Here is a 17,304-nt window from a genome sequence, read left to right as displayed (position 1 = left end):
GTGTGCGAGAGGTTTTGTGTCGCAATTGGTCCTGTTTTAATAAATAAATAATAAATAAATAAAGTTTATTTATATAGCACCTTTCAAGACAGAATCACAAAGTGCTGCACATAAAATTACAAGTCATAAAAAGATTTAAAAAGACTAAATAAAACAGGCAAAAAATTAACCAAAAGCAGTTTTAAAAAGGTGAGTTTTGAGTTGTGTTTTAAAAACAGCTACTGAGTCCACAGTTCTTAATGCTTGGGGGAGAGAGTTCCACAGTCTAGGGGCCACAGTGGCAAAAGCTCTATCACCCTTAGTCCTCCTCTTAGTATTTTTTTTATAGCAAGTAAGCCCAGATCAGATGACCTCAAAGACCTGCTGGGGACATAAGGCTGTAGCAGATCAAAGATGTAGGCAGGTGCCAGTCCATGCACAGCTCTGTAGGTCAAGACCAGGATCTTAAAATCGACTCTAAATTTAACAGGAAGCCAGTGTAACTGAGATAACAACGGTGTCACATGTGAGTACTTGGAGGATTTTGTCAAAAGCCTAGCTGCAGCGTTTTGCACAACCTGCAGACGATCCAGAGAACCTTTGCTAAGACACATAAACAGCGAATTGCAATAATCCAAGCGTGACGAGATAAATGCATGTATAGCAATCTCCAGTTCAGATCGAGATAAATTCGGGCTTAGCCTAGCCACATTTCTTGAATGATAAAAACAAGACCGAACCAGAGATTTCACATGCCCATCCAATGTGAAACTGGAGTCAAAGGTGACACCTAAATTCCTGACAGAGGATTTAACATAGAGTGAGGGAGGACCAAGGGCTTTCACTATCTGCGATAGGAATCTATCAGGGGCGCATACGAGGACTTTGGTTTTCCCCTCGTTGAGCTGGAGGAAATTTGCAGCCGTCCTACGTTTGATCAAATCTAAGCAATCATTCAGACGCTGAAGCTTAGATAAATCCTCGGGCATAAAAGAAATGTACAACTGAATATCATCAGCATAACAATGATAAGAAATGTCCTCAAAAGAGCCCATTATATGCTGGAGGGGAAGAAGATAAATTAAAAACAATAAAGGCCCCAAAACTGACCCTTGAGGGACACCATAAGTAAGGGAGGTAGAGGATGACCTAAAATCGGAGACTGCCACAGAAAAGGATCGGTGATGGAGATAAGAGGAGAACCACTCTAATGCAGTTCCAGATACACCAACCCATTTTTTCAGCCTTTCAATGAGGATGTGATGGTCACTGTGTCGAAAGCTGATGTGAGGTCCAACATGAGTAGAACAGAGCATTTTCCTGCATCATTATCCATCAAGATATCACTTGAGACCCTAAGAAGAGCTGTCTCCGTGGAATGAAACTGACGAAAACCGGACTGAAACTTATCGTAAATGCCATGTTTATCTAGAGCTGCCATAAGTTGCTTATTATATTTTGTAGGATTTGATTTAAAAAAACACAAACACAATTAAAGTAACCAACGATGCTATACGTTGACATTGTTCTTTCACTGTAAGAATCAGCAGGCTATGGTGAATAATCACAGCGATTTTCAGGTCTCTGAAGAAATCTATCTAGGAGCTATGACAGTGTAAAGACACCCTGCAATTTTAAATGTGCGGCGACATTTGAATGAGGCGCGTACCAGTAGAGGGAGCCAACGCACCACGAATGGTGCACAGCCACAGATGAGCTTTGTGTCATTTATTTGTGACATGCAGGATTGTCCGCAAAGAAATGTGGATAAGTTGTAAATCAAAAGCTAAAGAGCTCATTGCAGCTGTCATTTTCACTGAAGTCTCCATAGACTTTGAATGGGGACGTTTCTGACTTTGTGTTGCTTGGAGGCCATTTGCGAGAAAACGGCAACTCCTGCGATAATGACGGTGGCATTTTGTGAAAGGCAAGAAAAATACCTACGTTTTGATGTATAATTTGTGTTAATGAAGGCAAAATTGAGCGTTTGTTCAGACGTGAAGAAGAGATTGAGAAAGCGACAATGCCTGGCGTGTTTGGCGGTGGGTAGCAAGGCTAAGAAGCAATATTGAGGTAAAAGTTGAGGGATTTTGGGACAGCGGTAAAAAGGCAGAGAGAGCCCGTCTATAGGCTCGCCTGTAGGCTTCTAAGCAAGCGTAGCAGGTGAATTTCAGAGCCAGGGACTATTATTGTTTGTTTGGTATGTATCCCCAACAAATGGTCCGCATGGGATTCGAACCACTGCCCCCTGTCTTCAATCTCCGCCATAGGGCCTGTCACTTTCCCATGAGCCACGAGGGCGGCCAATGGAATGGGCGCAATTCTGGTATATTTATCTTCTTCTTTTTTTTTTTTTTTTTTTTTTTTTTAGCTCGATAGCTAGCCGGGAGCTCCAGGGCCACTGAAGCCGCCGAGAACGGCACAACTCCCGGCACGTCATTTTCAGATCACCGCGGACTTTCGCTACTCTGGTTAAACGTAAGTCACTTAGACAAGCTAGAAATGATATTGTTTGGCTTTTTTCAGTGTTTTATTTGTTCGTCAGTAAATCGGTTTGGCTGAGATTAAAGTGATTAGATTAGATAAAATAAAACTTTATTAATCCCCGGGTGGGTTCCTCCTTGGTTTTCTCACAGCTGACCAAACGTCAAACAGAAAACCAATTAAACAAAAGTGTGAGATGGTCGACAGTTTACGCCAGCGTCCTGTTATAATTTAGATAGCAAGGAGCAGGCGCCGAGTTTATTCAACTCCACCGAGACAGCGGTGACGCTAACCAGAAGGCTAGACCGTCCAATTTCCCCAGCCATTTACTTCCGGCCTACCCGACCTTCTGAGGACCCGGCCCACGTAGACCGCTCAGGCCGGGTCCTCAGGAGGATGCAGCCCATGAATTTGGACACGACCAATAACTGGTGCACCAACCATATCTTTTCTTGTGTAAATGTAAATTTGTCTGTTATTGTGTAAATACATTCGCTATTGTGTACTCTACACACACGGAGAGATGCCAAACTGCCTTTCACTGTTCTTGTAACAGTGACAATAAAAAGCTATTCTGTTCTATTCTATTCTATATTTGCTTGATATAATGTTTACATGTCTATTTGTTTTTAAAAATCTACCATGACTGGTTGGGGTGAGGTGTATGACAATAACAATCAATTATTTGCAGTATTGGTATTCCTGAGGTCAACCTTTAGTAACAGCAAAATAACTCTGCCTTAGCTTTGTAAAATTTTCATTACTAATTACTGAATAAATATTTTTTGCTCATGACATCTTTGATAGGATTTTGTAGGTCACAGAATACCTGTTGTTTGATCGAAGTTAATAATTCTTTTGCAGAAAGACACAGAGGACGAAGTTCGAGAGGTCATCAGGAACAACCTACATTTACAAGGAAAGGTAAGAAAAGGACACAAGTTACTTAAAGTATACTTACACATTATGCCTCTGGGCTTAGATTTTGCCATGGTGTCAGGTTGTTGTCAGTTTATCTTATTCTTGTGAAAGTAATGTCAAAGGACTGGTTTAAGAGAAATTCTTCAAATCTGGCACAAGGATGAAGTGATTCGATTTTGATGGTCGGTGGGCAAACTCGCAAAATTTAGAGTCAAGTACTCAGATTCAGTTTAAATTTCACACAAATCTAGAGTAAGAGGACCTAAACGAACTGATGAACCTTTATGTCCATAAGATAAATAAGGCTACTTCACAGTGATATCATAGGTTATCCGAAAGATATAGAATAGGAAATTCAATCTGTCAACAAGTGATTGAAGGAACTCTATCACTCCACATAGCCCCTATCCCACTAACATCACTAAACTCGTCTGTACGGGAGAGTACAGGCTGTATCAAAAAGAATCATTCGATTTCAAAGTGCTTTCATTCTGCAGCCATTCACCCGGAACAATTGCATTACAACAGCAGTGGCTGCAGTGACTACAGTGAACTATGGGATGCGTATTTCATTGATTATTCATAAACATTGAACATTTTGTATGTAAAACTTTATATTCAGCCATGTATTTTAAATTTAGTGTAAGCTTAAAATACAGCCTTTTGAAAGTGTATGATTTATTTTTGATACACTGTATATTCCAGAGTCATATGTGAAGCCATCTACTTGACAGCTAAAGCTTCACCCACACTGGGTCAGGAAACAGGACAATGATCCCAAACACACCAGCAGGAGAAAGAACTGAATCTGAAGTTATAGAGTGACTGAAATACTGAAAGTAGCAGGACCTTAAGAGTGCTGTGCGTAAATGAATGGCTTCAAACCTAAATCAACTGAAGCAACGTTATAAACAAGGGTGGGCCAAAATTCTGCCACAATGATTTTAAAGACTTACGAAGTCATACAAAAAAACAACCAATTCAAGTTATTGCCAGCAAGGTAGTTATACAAGCTACTGAATCATGAGCTTTACATGTGGTGTTTCTGGTTTTGGCTTTTGTTTTGTTAAAGTCGAGACAGATGTAAACCAGTTGGTAGATGTTGGTTGGTACTATATATTTATATATTCACAAAGGTGCTTAACCTTGTGAATGGGCCAATAGAGTCATGCATTTCCTCTGTGTGTCTTACAAAGTCAGAGGACCCAGCAATTCGTTGGCAGATGGCTCTGTACAGAGACCTCCCAAACCACTATGAGGATACTACTGACCCAGAGAAGACTGTGGAGAGAATCCTGGATATTGGTCATGTCCTCTTCCACCTGGAGCAGGTCTATATATTCAAGTGTGAGTTGATTTTGCGCATTTTTGTGCCAACGTAGAGAGTATAGCTTTAAGGTACCCCACGGTCCTCTTAAACTAGCTGATTGGTCTTCATTAAAGCTGACCACATACTTCTCCAGGATAATATGGCTTCCAGATGGTAAGGTACACCAACTAAATATCTAGTATACTGAGTGGTTCAGTTTGTGTCTTCAGGTGGAGCATCCTCAGCGCAGTAAGAAGGCTGTGTGGCACAAACTGCTTTCAAAACAGAGGAAGAGAGATGTCGTCGCTTGCTTCAGGATGGCACCACTCTATAACTTGCCAAGGTATGTTCTCAAACACACACACATGTAAAATGAAGAAGAAATATTTAAAATTCTGCACTTTATTATTTTCCCACCCTCATCTACAGCCACACCTCGGGCTAGTGAGGAAAGGTTGTGGATATATGTTGCACCTACAGTGCAGCCCTTTATAAGCAGCAGAAGATGGGTAGATAAACAGTTATTAGTCATCCATGTATCTCTCTCATACTAGGCACCGGGCTGTAAACTTGTTCCTGCAGGGCTATGAAAAGTCCTGGATGGAGACAGAGGAGCACTACTTTGAAGATAAACTCATAGAAGACCTCGCTGTAAGTTAATTTCATTAAAAAAAAACAAAACGAGTGGAATTCTTCTGACTACTCTGGAATTTTTGCTTGTTTTGAAGGCAAATTATGTGTTAATTTCTTCAGTGTATAGCAGAGTTTTAGCACTTTGTGAATGTGTGTTGATTTCAGAAACCAGGTGAACAGGAGCCATCTGAGGAAGAGGAGGGGCAGAAACACAAACACATAGATCCCCTGCATCAGCTCATCCAGCTGTTCAGCAGAACAGCCCTAACAGAAAAATGGTGTGTATTTTACACACTACCTGTTAAAAGTCCCTATTTTTCCAGTTATTTGTTGCAGTTCATGTCGTTAAAGTCCAATGAATAGCTTGAAATGGTACAAAGGTAAGTGGTGAGCTGCCAGAGGTTAGGTTACCCAAAACTGAAAAATAATGTACATTTCAGAATTATACCAAAAGGCCTTTTTCAGGGACACAACATGGGTTAACAATTCAAAGCTGTTCTGCAGCAGTGAAGGTTGATCAAGCCTTGAAAGCTGCTGCTACTAATTCCTACAGGTGTTCCAACTTGGATTAATTCCAACCCCCTCTGTCTGCATAAAGCAGTGTTGGTGCCATACCCTTGTGAGCATCAGCTGAACAGTACTGTACTGCAGTAAGTAGTGTGTTGCTACAAAAATGGTGAGAAAAAGACCATTAACAGTGGAAGAGAGAGAGACCATCATAACACTTAAAAATGTAGGTCTGTCCTGACAAAGAAAGTCAAAGTGTCAGTGAGTACAGTTTCCTTCACCATCAAACGCACTGAGAAACAAACTGTGACAGGAAGAGGTCTGCAGACCCAAAGACACGACTGAATCACAGGACAAGGTTCTGAGAGTTAACAGCTTGTGTGATAGGCAGCTCACAGGACAACAGCTTCAAGCACATCTATCTCAAGGAGCTTCGTGATGTAGTCACCTGAAATGGTTTCATTTCACAGGTGTGCCTGTCAGGGTTCATTTGTGGAGTTTCTTGCCTTCTTAATGGGGTTGGGACCATCAGGTGTGTTGTGCAGAAGTCAGGTTGGTACACAGCTGACAGCCCTGTTTGACAACTGTATTAATTTATAATATGGCAACAACCAATGAGGTAAGTAAAGAGAAATGACAGCCCATCAGTCAGTCTGGGAAATTGCTAAAACTCTGAATGTGTCCCCAAGTGCAGTCAGGAAAAAACGCTATGACAAAACTGGACCGCCCCAGGAAAGGAAGACCAAGAGTCACCTCTGCTGCTGAGGATACATTCATCCGAGTCCCGAGGCTCAGAAATCGCAAGTTAACAGCAGCTCAGATTAGAGCCCAGATAGATGCCACACAGAGTTCCAGTAGCAGACACATCTCTACATCAACTGTTCAGAGTGTGTGAATCAGGCCTTTATGGTCAAATAGCTGCTAAGAAACCACGACTAAGGAAAAGCAACAAGCAGAAGAGATTTGTTTGGGCCAAGAAACACAAGGAGTGGACATTAGACCAGTGGAAATCTGTGCTGTGGTCTGATGAGTCCAAATCTGAGATCTTTGATTCCACCCACCGTGTCTTTGTGTGACGCAGAAAAGGTGAACGGATGGTCTCCACATGCATGGTTCCCACTGTGAAGCATGGAGGAGGAGGTGTGATGGTGTGGGAGTGCTTTGGTGGTGACACCATTGCTGGGATTTTTTTCAAAATTGAAGGCACACTGAACCAGCATGGCTGCCACAGCATCCTGCAGCGACATGCCATCTCATCCAGTTTGTGTTTAGTTGGACCGTCATTTATTTTCCAACAGTACAATGAGCCCAAACACACCTCCAGGCTGTGCGAGGGCTGTTTGACCAAGAAGGAGAGTGATGGAGGCCTGGCCTCCACAGTCACCTGACCTAAACCCAATGGAGATGGTTTGGGATGAGATGGAGCACAGAGGGAAGGCAAAAGGACCAACAAGTGCTCAGCATCTCTGGGAACTCCTTCAAGACTTTTGGAAAACCATTTCAGGTGACCACCTCATGAAGCTCATGGAGAGAGAATGCCAAGAGTGTGCAAAGCAGTAATCAAAGCAAAGGGCGGCTATTTTAAAGAATCTGAAATATAAAACATGTAAATATTCATCAAAATAATGAAAAACTGTTAAATGAGAAGATGTCATTTCAGTCAGTGGTGCACCAAAATTATTTTCCTTAATACAGCTATAATTGTGCTAACTTTGGTGAATGTGTTTGTTTTTGCAGTAAACTGGATGAGGATCATCTCTACATGGCCTACGCAGACATCATGGCTAAGGTATCTGTTGCTGAGTACCAACACTAAACACTTTTGAATTGAAACTCACATAGCTGGTTTAAAAAAACAAAGATGGTGACACCGAAAATACTCAGTTTGATGCCTCAGTGCTTTGGAACTTCCCGTCGCTGATGTGGCTATATCTATCCGAAGTAATCAGTCTGTAGTTTGTATGCTTTTTTTCACCTTTCTCCCTTCCTTCAGAGTTGCCATGATGAAGAGGATGACGATGGAGAAGTGAAGAGTTTTGAAGTAGGTGATCAATCGGTCTTGAATCTTCCACTAGTCTCCTCAAGTTTTTAGCAGTTTCATTTTTAGATGGTCTGCAATGATATGTGTCACCTTTCTAACAAAGGAAAAAGAGATGGAGAAGCAGAAGCTGTTGTATCAGCAGGCTCGGCTGCACGACCGTGGCGCTGCTGAGATGGTGCTCCAAACCATCAGTGCTAGTAAAGGTAAGTCTTGCCTATCGCCCCCTACTCTTTACTGTAACTCAGCGGTGGCAAATATATTATGGCCCTTGTGATAGAACCAGGCTGTCCAATCCCTATGCCTGCTTACTCATTGATGTGTTAAAAGTAATTTGTTCTGGATATGACTGTTTGGGAGCCTTCTCGATTTTTCAGTTGATTTTTTTTCTGTACTTCTCACATTATAACAATATGTGAACTGTAACCGATAATAATCAGGATGTGTTGATACCTCTCTGACATTCTGGTTTAAAAATATCCTGTGCAAAACATATTAGTAAAATAATAAAAGTTTTTGTTTGTGTTAGAATTCAATTGTGCCTTGGTATAAACAAATTTAAAAAGCTAACAAATGCTAGTGATAGTCATTTCACGTGGGTGTTCCTCTCCTCCAGGTGAGATGGGTCCCATGGTGGCATCTACTCTGAAACTGGGCATAGCTATTCTCAATGGTGGGAACTCAACCGTACAGCAGGTAATGCTTCGCTACTTCACTGTTATTTATATTGACTGCTGGATTATAGCTATATTATCTATTTTCAAATGTTATTTATACAAAGCATATTCAAGGTTACTGGTACGTGTGAAATATAATGCATCTATTCCACTGAAATTTTAAATTTTTCTCATAGATTTTTACCTCTCAGTTGTAAAAGGTTTTGTCATCACCCTGGGTGGACAGGCAACGTGGACACCTACGTTTGTGAACTTGAGAATGATGCAACATAGAATTTTGAAATTGACACCATGGGTGTATCTATTAAAGATATCAGATGAGTTCAAATCTCAGTAACCTTGGCTTCAAGGTCGGGGTTCAGAGGTCAAATTTTATGAAAATCTTGAGAATGCAGCGACGTAAGGGCTGAAATTGATACTATGGTGTACTGCAACACACCTTTGTGTTATGTTGCCCAGCAAGACACACAGTGTTTTAAGATGCACTGTTCTTTATTTACAATTTAGCCTTTCCGGGTTGTTATCACCAGATTTCTCACTGAAGGTGCCTCCTCATATGCAGCCATCTGCTCTCAGTTCCTGTCCCTCCTCTAGGTCCTGGCACTGCCCCCTGAACCCACTGCACCACCCCTCCCCCGCAGCTGAGGCACAGTCCACGGCCCACCACATAGCCCTACAAATTCCCCTGAAGCGAAAATCAGCCCCGACTATGTGGGCCCTGGCCTGTGGATCACCTTGAACTTATAAGGCTGGCAAGCCAGATATGACTGGGTGATCTAGGCATTGACATCTTTCATGTGGTGGAGCCACTGCAGCGGGGCACGATCTGAACAGAGGGTAATTCTGCATCCCAGGAGGTAATAACGAAGAGAGTCCACCACCCACTGGATCGCCAGGCACTGCCATGCTCTACCTGGTTTCTTGTTCTGAGAGTTTCCAACTGATGTAGACAGCGCGATGGTCGATCCCTCTTACTTGCTGGGATGAAACATCCCCCAGCCCTCTGCTCAACGTGTCAGTCTGCAGAACACAAGGGAAGAAAAAGTCCGGCGCGTCAGAGCCTTCATTACCTTACACTGTCTGGCACTGCTCCGTCCACTGGACAAGATCTGGTTCACCCTTTTAGGGGAGATCAGTCAAGGGACTGGTGACCTCCGCAAATGTTGAGATGAACCAATGATAGTAACCAGTCAGCCCCAGCAACCGCTTCACCTCCTTTTGGCCCCGAGATGCGGGCAGCTTGCAGTGGTTGTAGTTTTCTCCATTTGAGAATGCAACTGCCTGCCTCCCAGGTGGTACCCCAGATACTGTACCTCCCTCTGTCCAACCGCACACTTCTTCATGTTGGCCGTGTGCCCTGCCTGCCCCAGGGACTCCAGGGCTGCAGGCCACCTGCTGCATATGATTCGATGTCACCATGGATGGTCCATGGATCTATGGATGATCATCCAGCTAGGCAGTGGCGTATGCAGCATGTGGACAGCATCCTGTCTGTGAAGTGCTGGAAAGTGGCTGGGGCTCTGAACAAGCCAAATGGAAGTGTGACCATTTGGTACAATCTGTATGGACTGGAGAAGGCCATTTTTTTTGTCCAGAGACAAGTCTGCCAGTAGCTCTTGATTAAATCCAGCATAATGATAAAACGAGCAGTACCTAACCAATCCATAAGCTTGTACCTGAGGCATGGGGTAAGTGTCAAACTGTGACACCTCCTTCACCTTGTGGTAGTCCACGCAGAACAATATAGACCCAGCTTTCTACACCACAAAAACTATGGGGCTACACCAGATGTTTTGTGACTCTTCTATCTCCAGGATAACAGCCAATTCTTTCTGAATAATTTGTCTTTTCTGCTTAGGCAATCTATAAGGGTGTGAATGCACTGAGACCCCAATGCACATCTCAAAATGGTACTCTGTGAGAGTGGTGTGACCATGCAGGGAGAGCCTGCAACCCTGTCCGACTGCACCTTTTCATAGTCAACATCCCACACTCACTCTGTGACCAATAGTTCTTGCCGCTTGGCAGGTAATTTTGAGATGGATAAAGGGAGCAATACAAGTACTTTAACTCCCAGTGAAAATTATCTCAGCCAAGCTCCCCAATTGTACAGGTGAATGGCCTGGTAAATGGCCTGTATTTGTATAGTGCTTTACTAGTCCCTAAGGACCCCAAAGCACTTTACACATTCAGTCATCCACCCATTCACACACTGGTGATGGCAAGCTACATTGTAGCCACAGCCGCCCTGGGGTGCACTGACAGAGGCAAGGTTCTGTCAGTGGTGCCACCGGGCCCTCTGACCAACGGGTGAAGTGTCTTGCCCAAGGACACAACGACCGAGACTGTCCAAGCCGGGGCTCGAACTGGCAACCTTCCGATTACAAGGCAAACTCCCAACTCTTGAGCCACAATCGCCCCTTCTGCTGCTGATGTTCCTGGGCCTGGATCAGATTTTCTTGTCTTAACCTCCCCAACAGGTGTAGCTCTGCTGTCAGGTCCAGAACATTTCATTCTTTGCCAGGTTTGGACCTCCACTTCCTTCCACATCCTTCCACTTTTCCTTAATTAGGTCCAACACCCCCGCGACTTCCTGCTGAACAGTAACTGAAAAAGAGAAAATTCTGTGAAGGCCCAGGGATCCTCCCAGACTGCAAAAGATGAGAGTCTAGCCTGCAATTTCTATTTCGCTCATCCTAATGAATACACTTAAAATTATAGACTTTCCAGTCTAGTTAAGATAAGATAAGATAAGATAACCTTTATTAGTCCCACACATGGGAAATTTGTTTTGTCACAGCAGGAAGTGGACAGTGCAAAAGTTATGAAGCAAAAATTAGAATAAAATAATAAATAGTTCAACCGCTCTACCAACCCGTCATTCTGAGGGTGATGGATTCTTGGCCAAACATATTTGATGGACAGTAATTAAACAGTTCTTTTAGTGTACAAGACATGAAGCCCTGGTCAATCAGTATCTCTTTCAGGATGCCACTACTTCAGAATATCTGTTGCATAATCCACCAAAAGTAATACAAAGTGATATCCTCATGCACTATGGTGAAATGGCCAGATGAGATCCATGCCAATTTGCTTAAATGGACCCTCCATTAGTGGTAATGAGTACAACAGCTCTCTTGGAATGGCCGGCTGGTTCGATAGCTGGTATCCTGGGCTGGATGCACACCACAGGCGCACATCCCTCAAATGCCAAAAAAAAAAAAAAAAACAGGCCATGATTTGTTCCCTTTTTCTATTGCATGTGACCAGTAATTGGGTTATAATGAGCTGCCTGTAAGATCATTTCTCAGTGGCTTTCTGCACCATCAACTGGGCGTGCCTGCGTGGAGCCCGAGTCCACCAAACCTTGCGAATCCGATAACTTGAGTCTGTACTCACTTGGCACCTTACCAGAGTACTGTATACTCCTGGACCAGAGGAAGTCGCTGGAGGCCAGTGACATGGAACACTCGCCCCATCTCCATCAGCGGGCACTCCCAGTGGACATGTCCCAGCCGCAACTCCAGCACTCCTACCCCAACAAATGTGCTGCTCTCGTTGAGGGAAGCAAGAGAACCCACACAGGAAGAAGCGTCATTACATGTTGGTGTCATTAAATGTTGGTGTCATTAAATGTTGGCAGCCAGTGCACTACAGCTGCTGGCTACAGTGGGACCTCACGAGGCCTCCTCCTCCGGGCCCGGACAAGCCAACTTGCTGCCAGCTGCGGTTGCCACACCAGCTCCTGCGGCGCCAGGTGATCCTCAGCCAGTATCACATGAAAATGGACCCCGTTCCACTTTTCCCACTGTGAGCCACCTCGTGAACTTCTCCAATGTTAGCATATTCAGCAGCCTTTCCCCTTCATTGTGCCAGTCTGCAGGCACCTGGCCACCGCCTTATGGAGCCACCTGGCATAGGCAAATGGCCAATCCCTCAGCTCCATCCAGAACCAACAGGAGTGGTCTTAGGGTGGTGAAGTAGGTCTAGGATCACTCAATGAACATCAGGAAAGTAAGTTTTTGCTACAACCAGAAGGCTAAGTGCTGCCATCTGGGCCTCCCTGATGATCTCCAACTCTGTTGGCCAGCCTCCCATCACACTGCCCTCTAAACCAACTGCACCACCCCTCCCCTGCAACTGAGCCACAGACCCCACCCTTCCACACAGATCTACTAAAAATCTCATACGAGTCTGAACCTCATTGACCTTGACCTGAAGGTCAAGGTAAGAGGTCAAGTTTTCTGAAAGTCTTGTGAATGTATTAATTTGAGAAGTAAGTCATCCAGGACTTTGACACTGATAACATAGGAGTAGTAAAAATCTCGGACAAGTTGACCTCAAGTTAGAAGTCAGAGATCAAGTTTTTGGAAAACCTTGCGAATCCGATAACTTGAGAAGAAGGGGATGTAGGATTTTGAAATACATACTGTAGGTGTATCTACTAGGAGGCTGAGGGGTACCACCACCAGTATTTTTATTTTAATGACAGATGTAGACTGTTTTTTGTCAAATCTGAATAAACTCCAGTATCTTATTGTGCTTTCACTGTGTCATCTTTAACAGAAAATGTTAGATTATTTGAAGGACAAGAAGGACGTGGGCTTCTTTCAGAGTCTGGCTGGTCTCATGCCGTCATGCAAGTATAAATAAGATTTCCTATTTCAGGGCTGAAGTAAGTATTTGTTGTCATAATGTAGAGGGTCTAACTCTTTGTTGTGTTATGTGAAAAAAAGAGAGATGTGATAAAAGTAGTTTTCCATGCACCAAGACATCTCCACTGCCTTCTATACTGTGTTATGCCATCTTGAGCAGTAGTGAAGATATGTAAGGATACTCTTTGTAAACTTAGATTCAGCTTTCACTACTGTCGATCTGGTCACCAAACCTACTGGCTTACAACTTTCACACCTGTCTACCACTGGGTCAGTGACCTTCTGACTAATCGCGTCCAGATGGTTAGATTAGGCCCCTGCTTCTCTTTCACTGTCACATTGAACACCAGCATTATTAAGCTGTGTGTTGAACCTCCTTTTACATCCTCTCTACCCTCTGCATCCCAATCAATTTTCCACATTACAACTAAGTTTGATGATGAGAAGACTGTGGTTGGCACATCTCAGAAGAACATGTGACAGCCTTTGTAGATGAAGCCCAGGATGGGATACAGAGAACAACCCTTAGCTCTACCAAAACCAAAGAACTCATGATAGATTACTGGAGGCACAACAAATATCATAACCAAATACACATTGATGGAGACTGTGTGGCAAAAGTTCCTGTCTTCAAGTTTCTTGGTATACAAGCTTTAGAGAATCACTACTGGTCCAGAGAAAGCACTTATCAAGGCACTGCAGAGATTACACTTCTTGAGAAACTCCCCTTCATTGCCATTCTGCATCTCTGTAAGATGTGCTGACAGCTAAGTAGCAGACAGAAAATCCCTTCAGAGGATCTTAAAGTCTTCCCAGAAACTAGCTGTACTCTAAACTCGCCTCTTTGGGGGAACTTTCAGCTCTCACTGCCTTAGCAGAGAAGAAAACATGATTCCATTTTGCACATTACCTGTTGAAGTTACTGCACTTCGGCAGACCATTCAGGTCCCTGTAATCATGAACAAACAGATTTATGAACTGTTTCTGTTCCAGAACCATACTAGAACTGAACTCTGCCAAACACTTATCTTGACTGACTGACCAGCAAAACAGTAGTTACCTTTGCATTACAAGTACATGCTTCACTCTACCGTAGTGCAGTAATTCATATTGTATTAAATTCTAGTTATTGTGTTCTCTTGTACTGTTGTGTGTTATATTTCATATCATTATTTCTGTTATATTTGCCAGCACCTTCTGCAAATTTGGTTGTACTTTGTGCAATGTTATGAATCTAATCTAATCTAGCGGGCAACTTGTGTGCTCAGCACTTTTGTAAGTTTTTCAAGGAAATGGCAAACTGTACAAACTCTTTTAGCAGGGTTTAAATTATTGTTGTTTCTCTGAAAATATCATCACCATTGATCCAGCAATGAATTTTAGTACAATTTTGCACTGAATAGTTTGAAATTCAGACAGCAATATGTAAAATATTTCAATAATTTAATTGCATCTTAAGCATTTTAGCTAACAAAGAAGCTTTGTAATAGTAAAAGACCATCACAATAAAGAAGATATCAAGAGCTCAATGCTTATTTATATGTTGAGGTTGTTGTCATTTTGGCTACAAAGTTTTACTTGGTTCTATTTGCTGACAGTATTCCTAGGAAGGTAGTAAAAGGCACAGTTGTAGCAGAGAGAAAAAAAAAGCCACCAAACAACTCAAATAAACCAGATGTCAATTTTGGAAGAGTGTATGTCAGCCTGACTGAGCAAATGTACAGACCATACACACATAAAGGAGATGGATAATGGGGCATTCAAGACAACAATGAAATAAAAACATTGAAAACCACATGAGAGACCAATATTCAACATAAACCAGGAATAAAACTGCTGGTCAGAGACTTGCACATATGGATAAATTCACGGAAAAGGAAAACACTCATCAAACAAGGGCAAGGCAAGAACACGAATAGAGCAGAAATGTGATGGATGTAGTGATTCACACTATATTTGTCTTTGTTTTAGTGTTCTGGATCTAAATGCATTTGAGAGGCAAAATAAAGCAGAGGGACTGGGAATGGTGACAGAGGAAGGATCAGGTAAGATTCCCTGTGTTTATACCTTTGGACTAATTTTGAAAAATACATTTACAAAAACCAAACATTATCAAACATTTCTTTTTCCGGGATGGAGTTGATGACCTTAACTTTCTATTTATTGAAAGCATAGAGAATGTTAATATTAAAATACTTAACTTATCTAGGTCTAGTTAAAATATTTAATAACCCAATGATGATCAGTGTAAAGCTGCTTTTAAAACAACACAATATTCTGAAATAACCTTCAACACTGTAGAAACACTAAGATTGTAGAGAGCCACCATTTATTTTTCACATTGCTCGTTATAATCAATAAAAAGGTTTTTGGTTTTTTCCTGTGTAAATGAGGTGGTAATTCAGTGTTGCTGGTTCGCGTGCATTATCAAGTATGATTTTCTGATGTACAAGCGTGCTGATGATTTGTCTTGTACATCTCTTGTTTGTAAACATTACAAGCTTTTCAAACCATAAAAAAATGTCACCACTCTTTCCAACTCCATGAAAAAAGTACAGTATTCCTCTTAGTTTGATTAGTAATATAGTAGTCAACACATTAAAAATTATAATTTGATATCTAAATATAAAAATGTATATTAGTGTTACTGGCAGTGTATTATACAGTGTTTCACCTTGTACAGTGCGCCTATCCTGAAGACTACTTAAGAAATGATAGAAAGCTAGATTTTAGGCTACGTTGAAGACTAAAAGTCATACCAAATATTGACTTTCAAAATGATTAATACTGTACAACTGTTTTTGCCTGTCTTTCTCCCTCAGGACTTTTACATAGTACTGTAAATGCATATTATTGATGACAAAAACAAATAAAAAGGTTCTGGTGGTATATTTTATACATTTTAGGTTTTCTTTAATACATATTTTTTTTTATTCCACATTGACGAAAAAAGAGCTCTTTTCCTATATGTAATCTTTTCCTTTGTTTCTTACTTTCTTTCTTACTTTCTTTCTCTGTTTCTTTCTTCCCCCTGTTTCCTGTTCTTATTTTGGTTTACTGCACTTTCTTTCCTCCCTCAGTCATCACTCATGAGCGTGTATTATGCTTTCTGCCATTTTCTTGTGTGTTGGTTGGCCTCTCTCTCTCTCTCTCTCACACACACACACATGCACACACACACACACACACACATGCATGCACACACAACACACACACATGCATGCACACACACACACACACACACACACACACACCACACATGCCACACACACACACACATGCACGCACGCACACACACATGTTGTGTCAGTTCTGTCCAGGTCCTGAGTGTGGACCTCCAAAGAATGTTCTCAACCTGCTCAGTGCTTGAAGCAACTTTTTTTGCTTCAGCCATTCTAGAGGTGGCCAGTTATTACCAAAGTCTTCTTGGTGCTTTTTATAATACCTCTGGGTCTGTAACGGATCTTTGTAGAAGATCTGTATTGAAGATATATAATATTACTCCCCTTGTAATTTTAAGGAAAATGTATCTTGTCATTCTTTTAACAATAAGCAAACTCATTATGATACTTTGATGATGAAGAGTTTTAAAAAATAAATAAATTTAAAAAGAAAAGAAAATCAAGACAAGGCAGAAGTGGTGGATTCACAGTCTTCCTGCCACAACCTGCTGACCTATGGCCCCTCATGATTTGTACAGTGTCTGGCACATTGTGGAAATTAGAAAATGACTAGTAGTCCCCCAGCACAGCACACCTCCATCTGCCACCCACCCCCGAATCTTACAGTTAAACTTATGTCAGCTGATTGTTGTGTCTCAGTACTGGAGATTGTATCGTGCTGGTTGTTAATTGTTGTGAATTGTACAACTCCCCTCTGTGTTCTCAGCCACAATTTCTGTCTGTTTCTGGCATTCAGGGCTGCAATGAATAGATTGACTATGTCTGACCAGATACCAAATGAAATTGTAGACTAGACCTCTATCTTATAGAATAGAATAGAATAGAATAGAATGCCTTTATTGTCATTATACAGCTGTACAATGAGATACAGAGCATCTCCTACTCAGTGTAAACATGTTGGGGGGGGGGGTGTACAGTT

The 17,304-nt window shown here is 42.0% G+C and overlaps 1 protein-coding gene across 1 annotated transcript; it reads left to right on the top strand.

Annotated features, from left to right (window-relative positions):
* Window positions 1-8,028: 8,028 nt before the first annotated feature.
* On the top strand, window positions 8,029-16,098 carry LOC109197934 (ryanodine receptor 2-like). The gene is made up of 5 exons (XM_025905085.1): window positions 8,029-8,077; window positions 8,488-8,567; window positions 13,115-13,191; window positions 15,175-15,248; window positions 16,026-16,098. Exons 1-5 carry the CDS (start codon window positions 8,047-8,049, stop codon window positions 16,058-16,060), a joined length of 297 nt encoding a protein of 98 aa, XP_025760870.1. The 5' UTR covers window positions 8,029-8,046; the 3' UTR covers window positions 16,061-16,098.
* Window positions 16,099-17,304: the final 1,206 nt, after the last annotated feature.

This window comes from Oreochromis niloticus, unplaced genomic scaffold, assembly GCF_001858045.2.
Source record: "Oreochromis niloticus isolate F11D_XX unplaced genomic scaffold, O_niloticus_UMD_NMBU tig00008490_pilon, whole genome shotgun sequence".
NCBI lineage: Eukaryota > Metazoa > Chordata > Actinopteri > Cichliformes > Cichlidae > Oreochromis > Oreochromis niloticus.
Note: the sequence above shows the minus strand (reverse complement) of the source record. Positions and strands in the feature narration are given on the sequence as shown.

Bases quoted from the DNA above. Each gene is read 5' to 3' on its own strand.
- LOC109197934 (XM_025905085.1), top strand. From the start codon at position 8,047: ATGGTGCTCCAAACCATCAGTGCTAGTAAAG. The intron at 8,568-13,114 runs GTAATGCTTCGC...CATCTTTAACAG, and splicing joins GGAACTCAACCGTACAGCAG to AAAATGTTAGATTATTTGAA. The intron at 15,249-16,025 runs GTAAGATTCCCT...TTTCTCCCTCAG, and splicing joins GGTGACAGAGGAAGGATCAG to GACTTTTACATAGTACTGTA.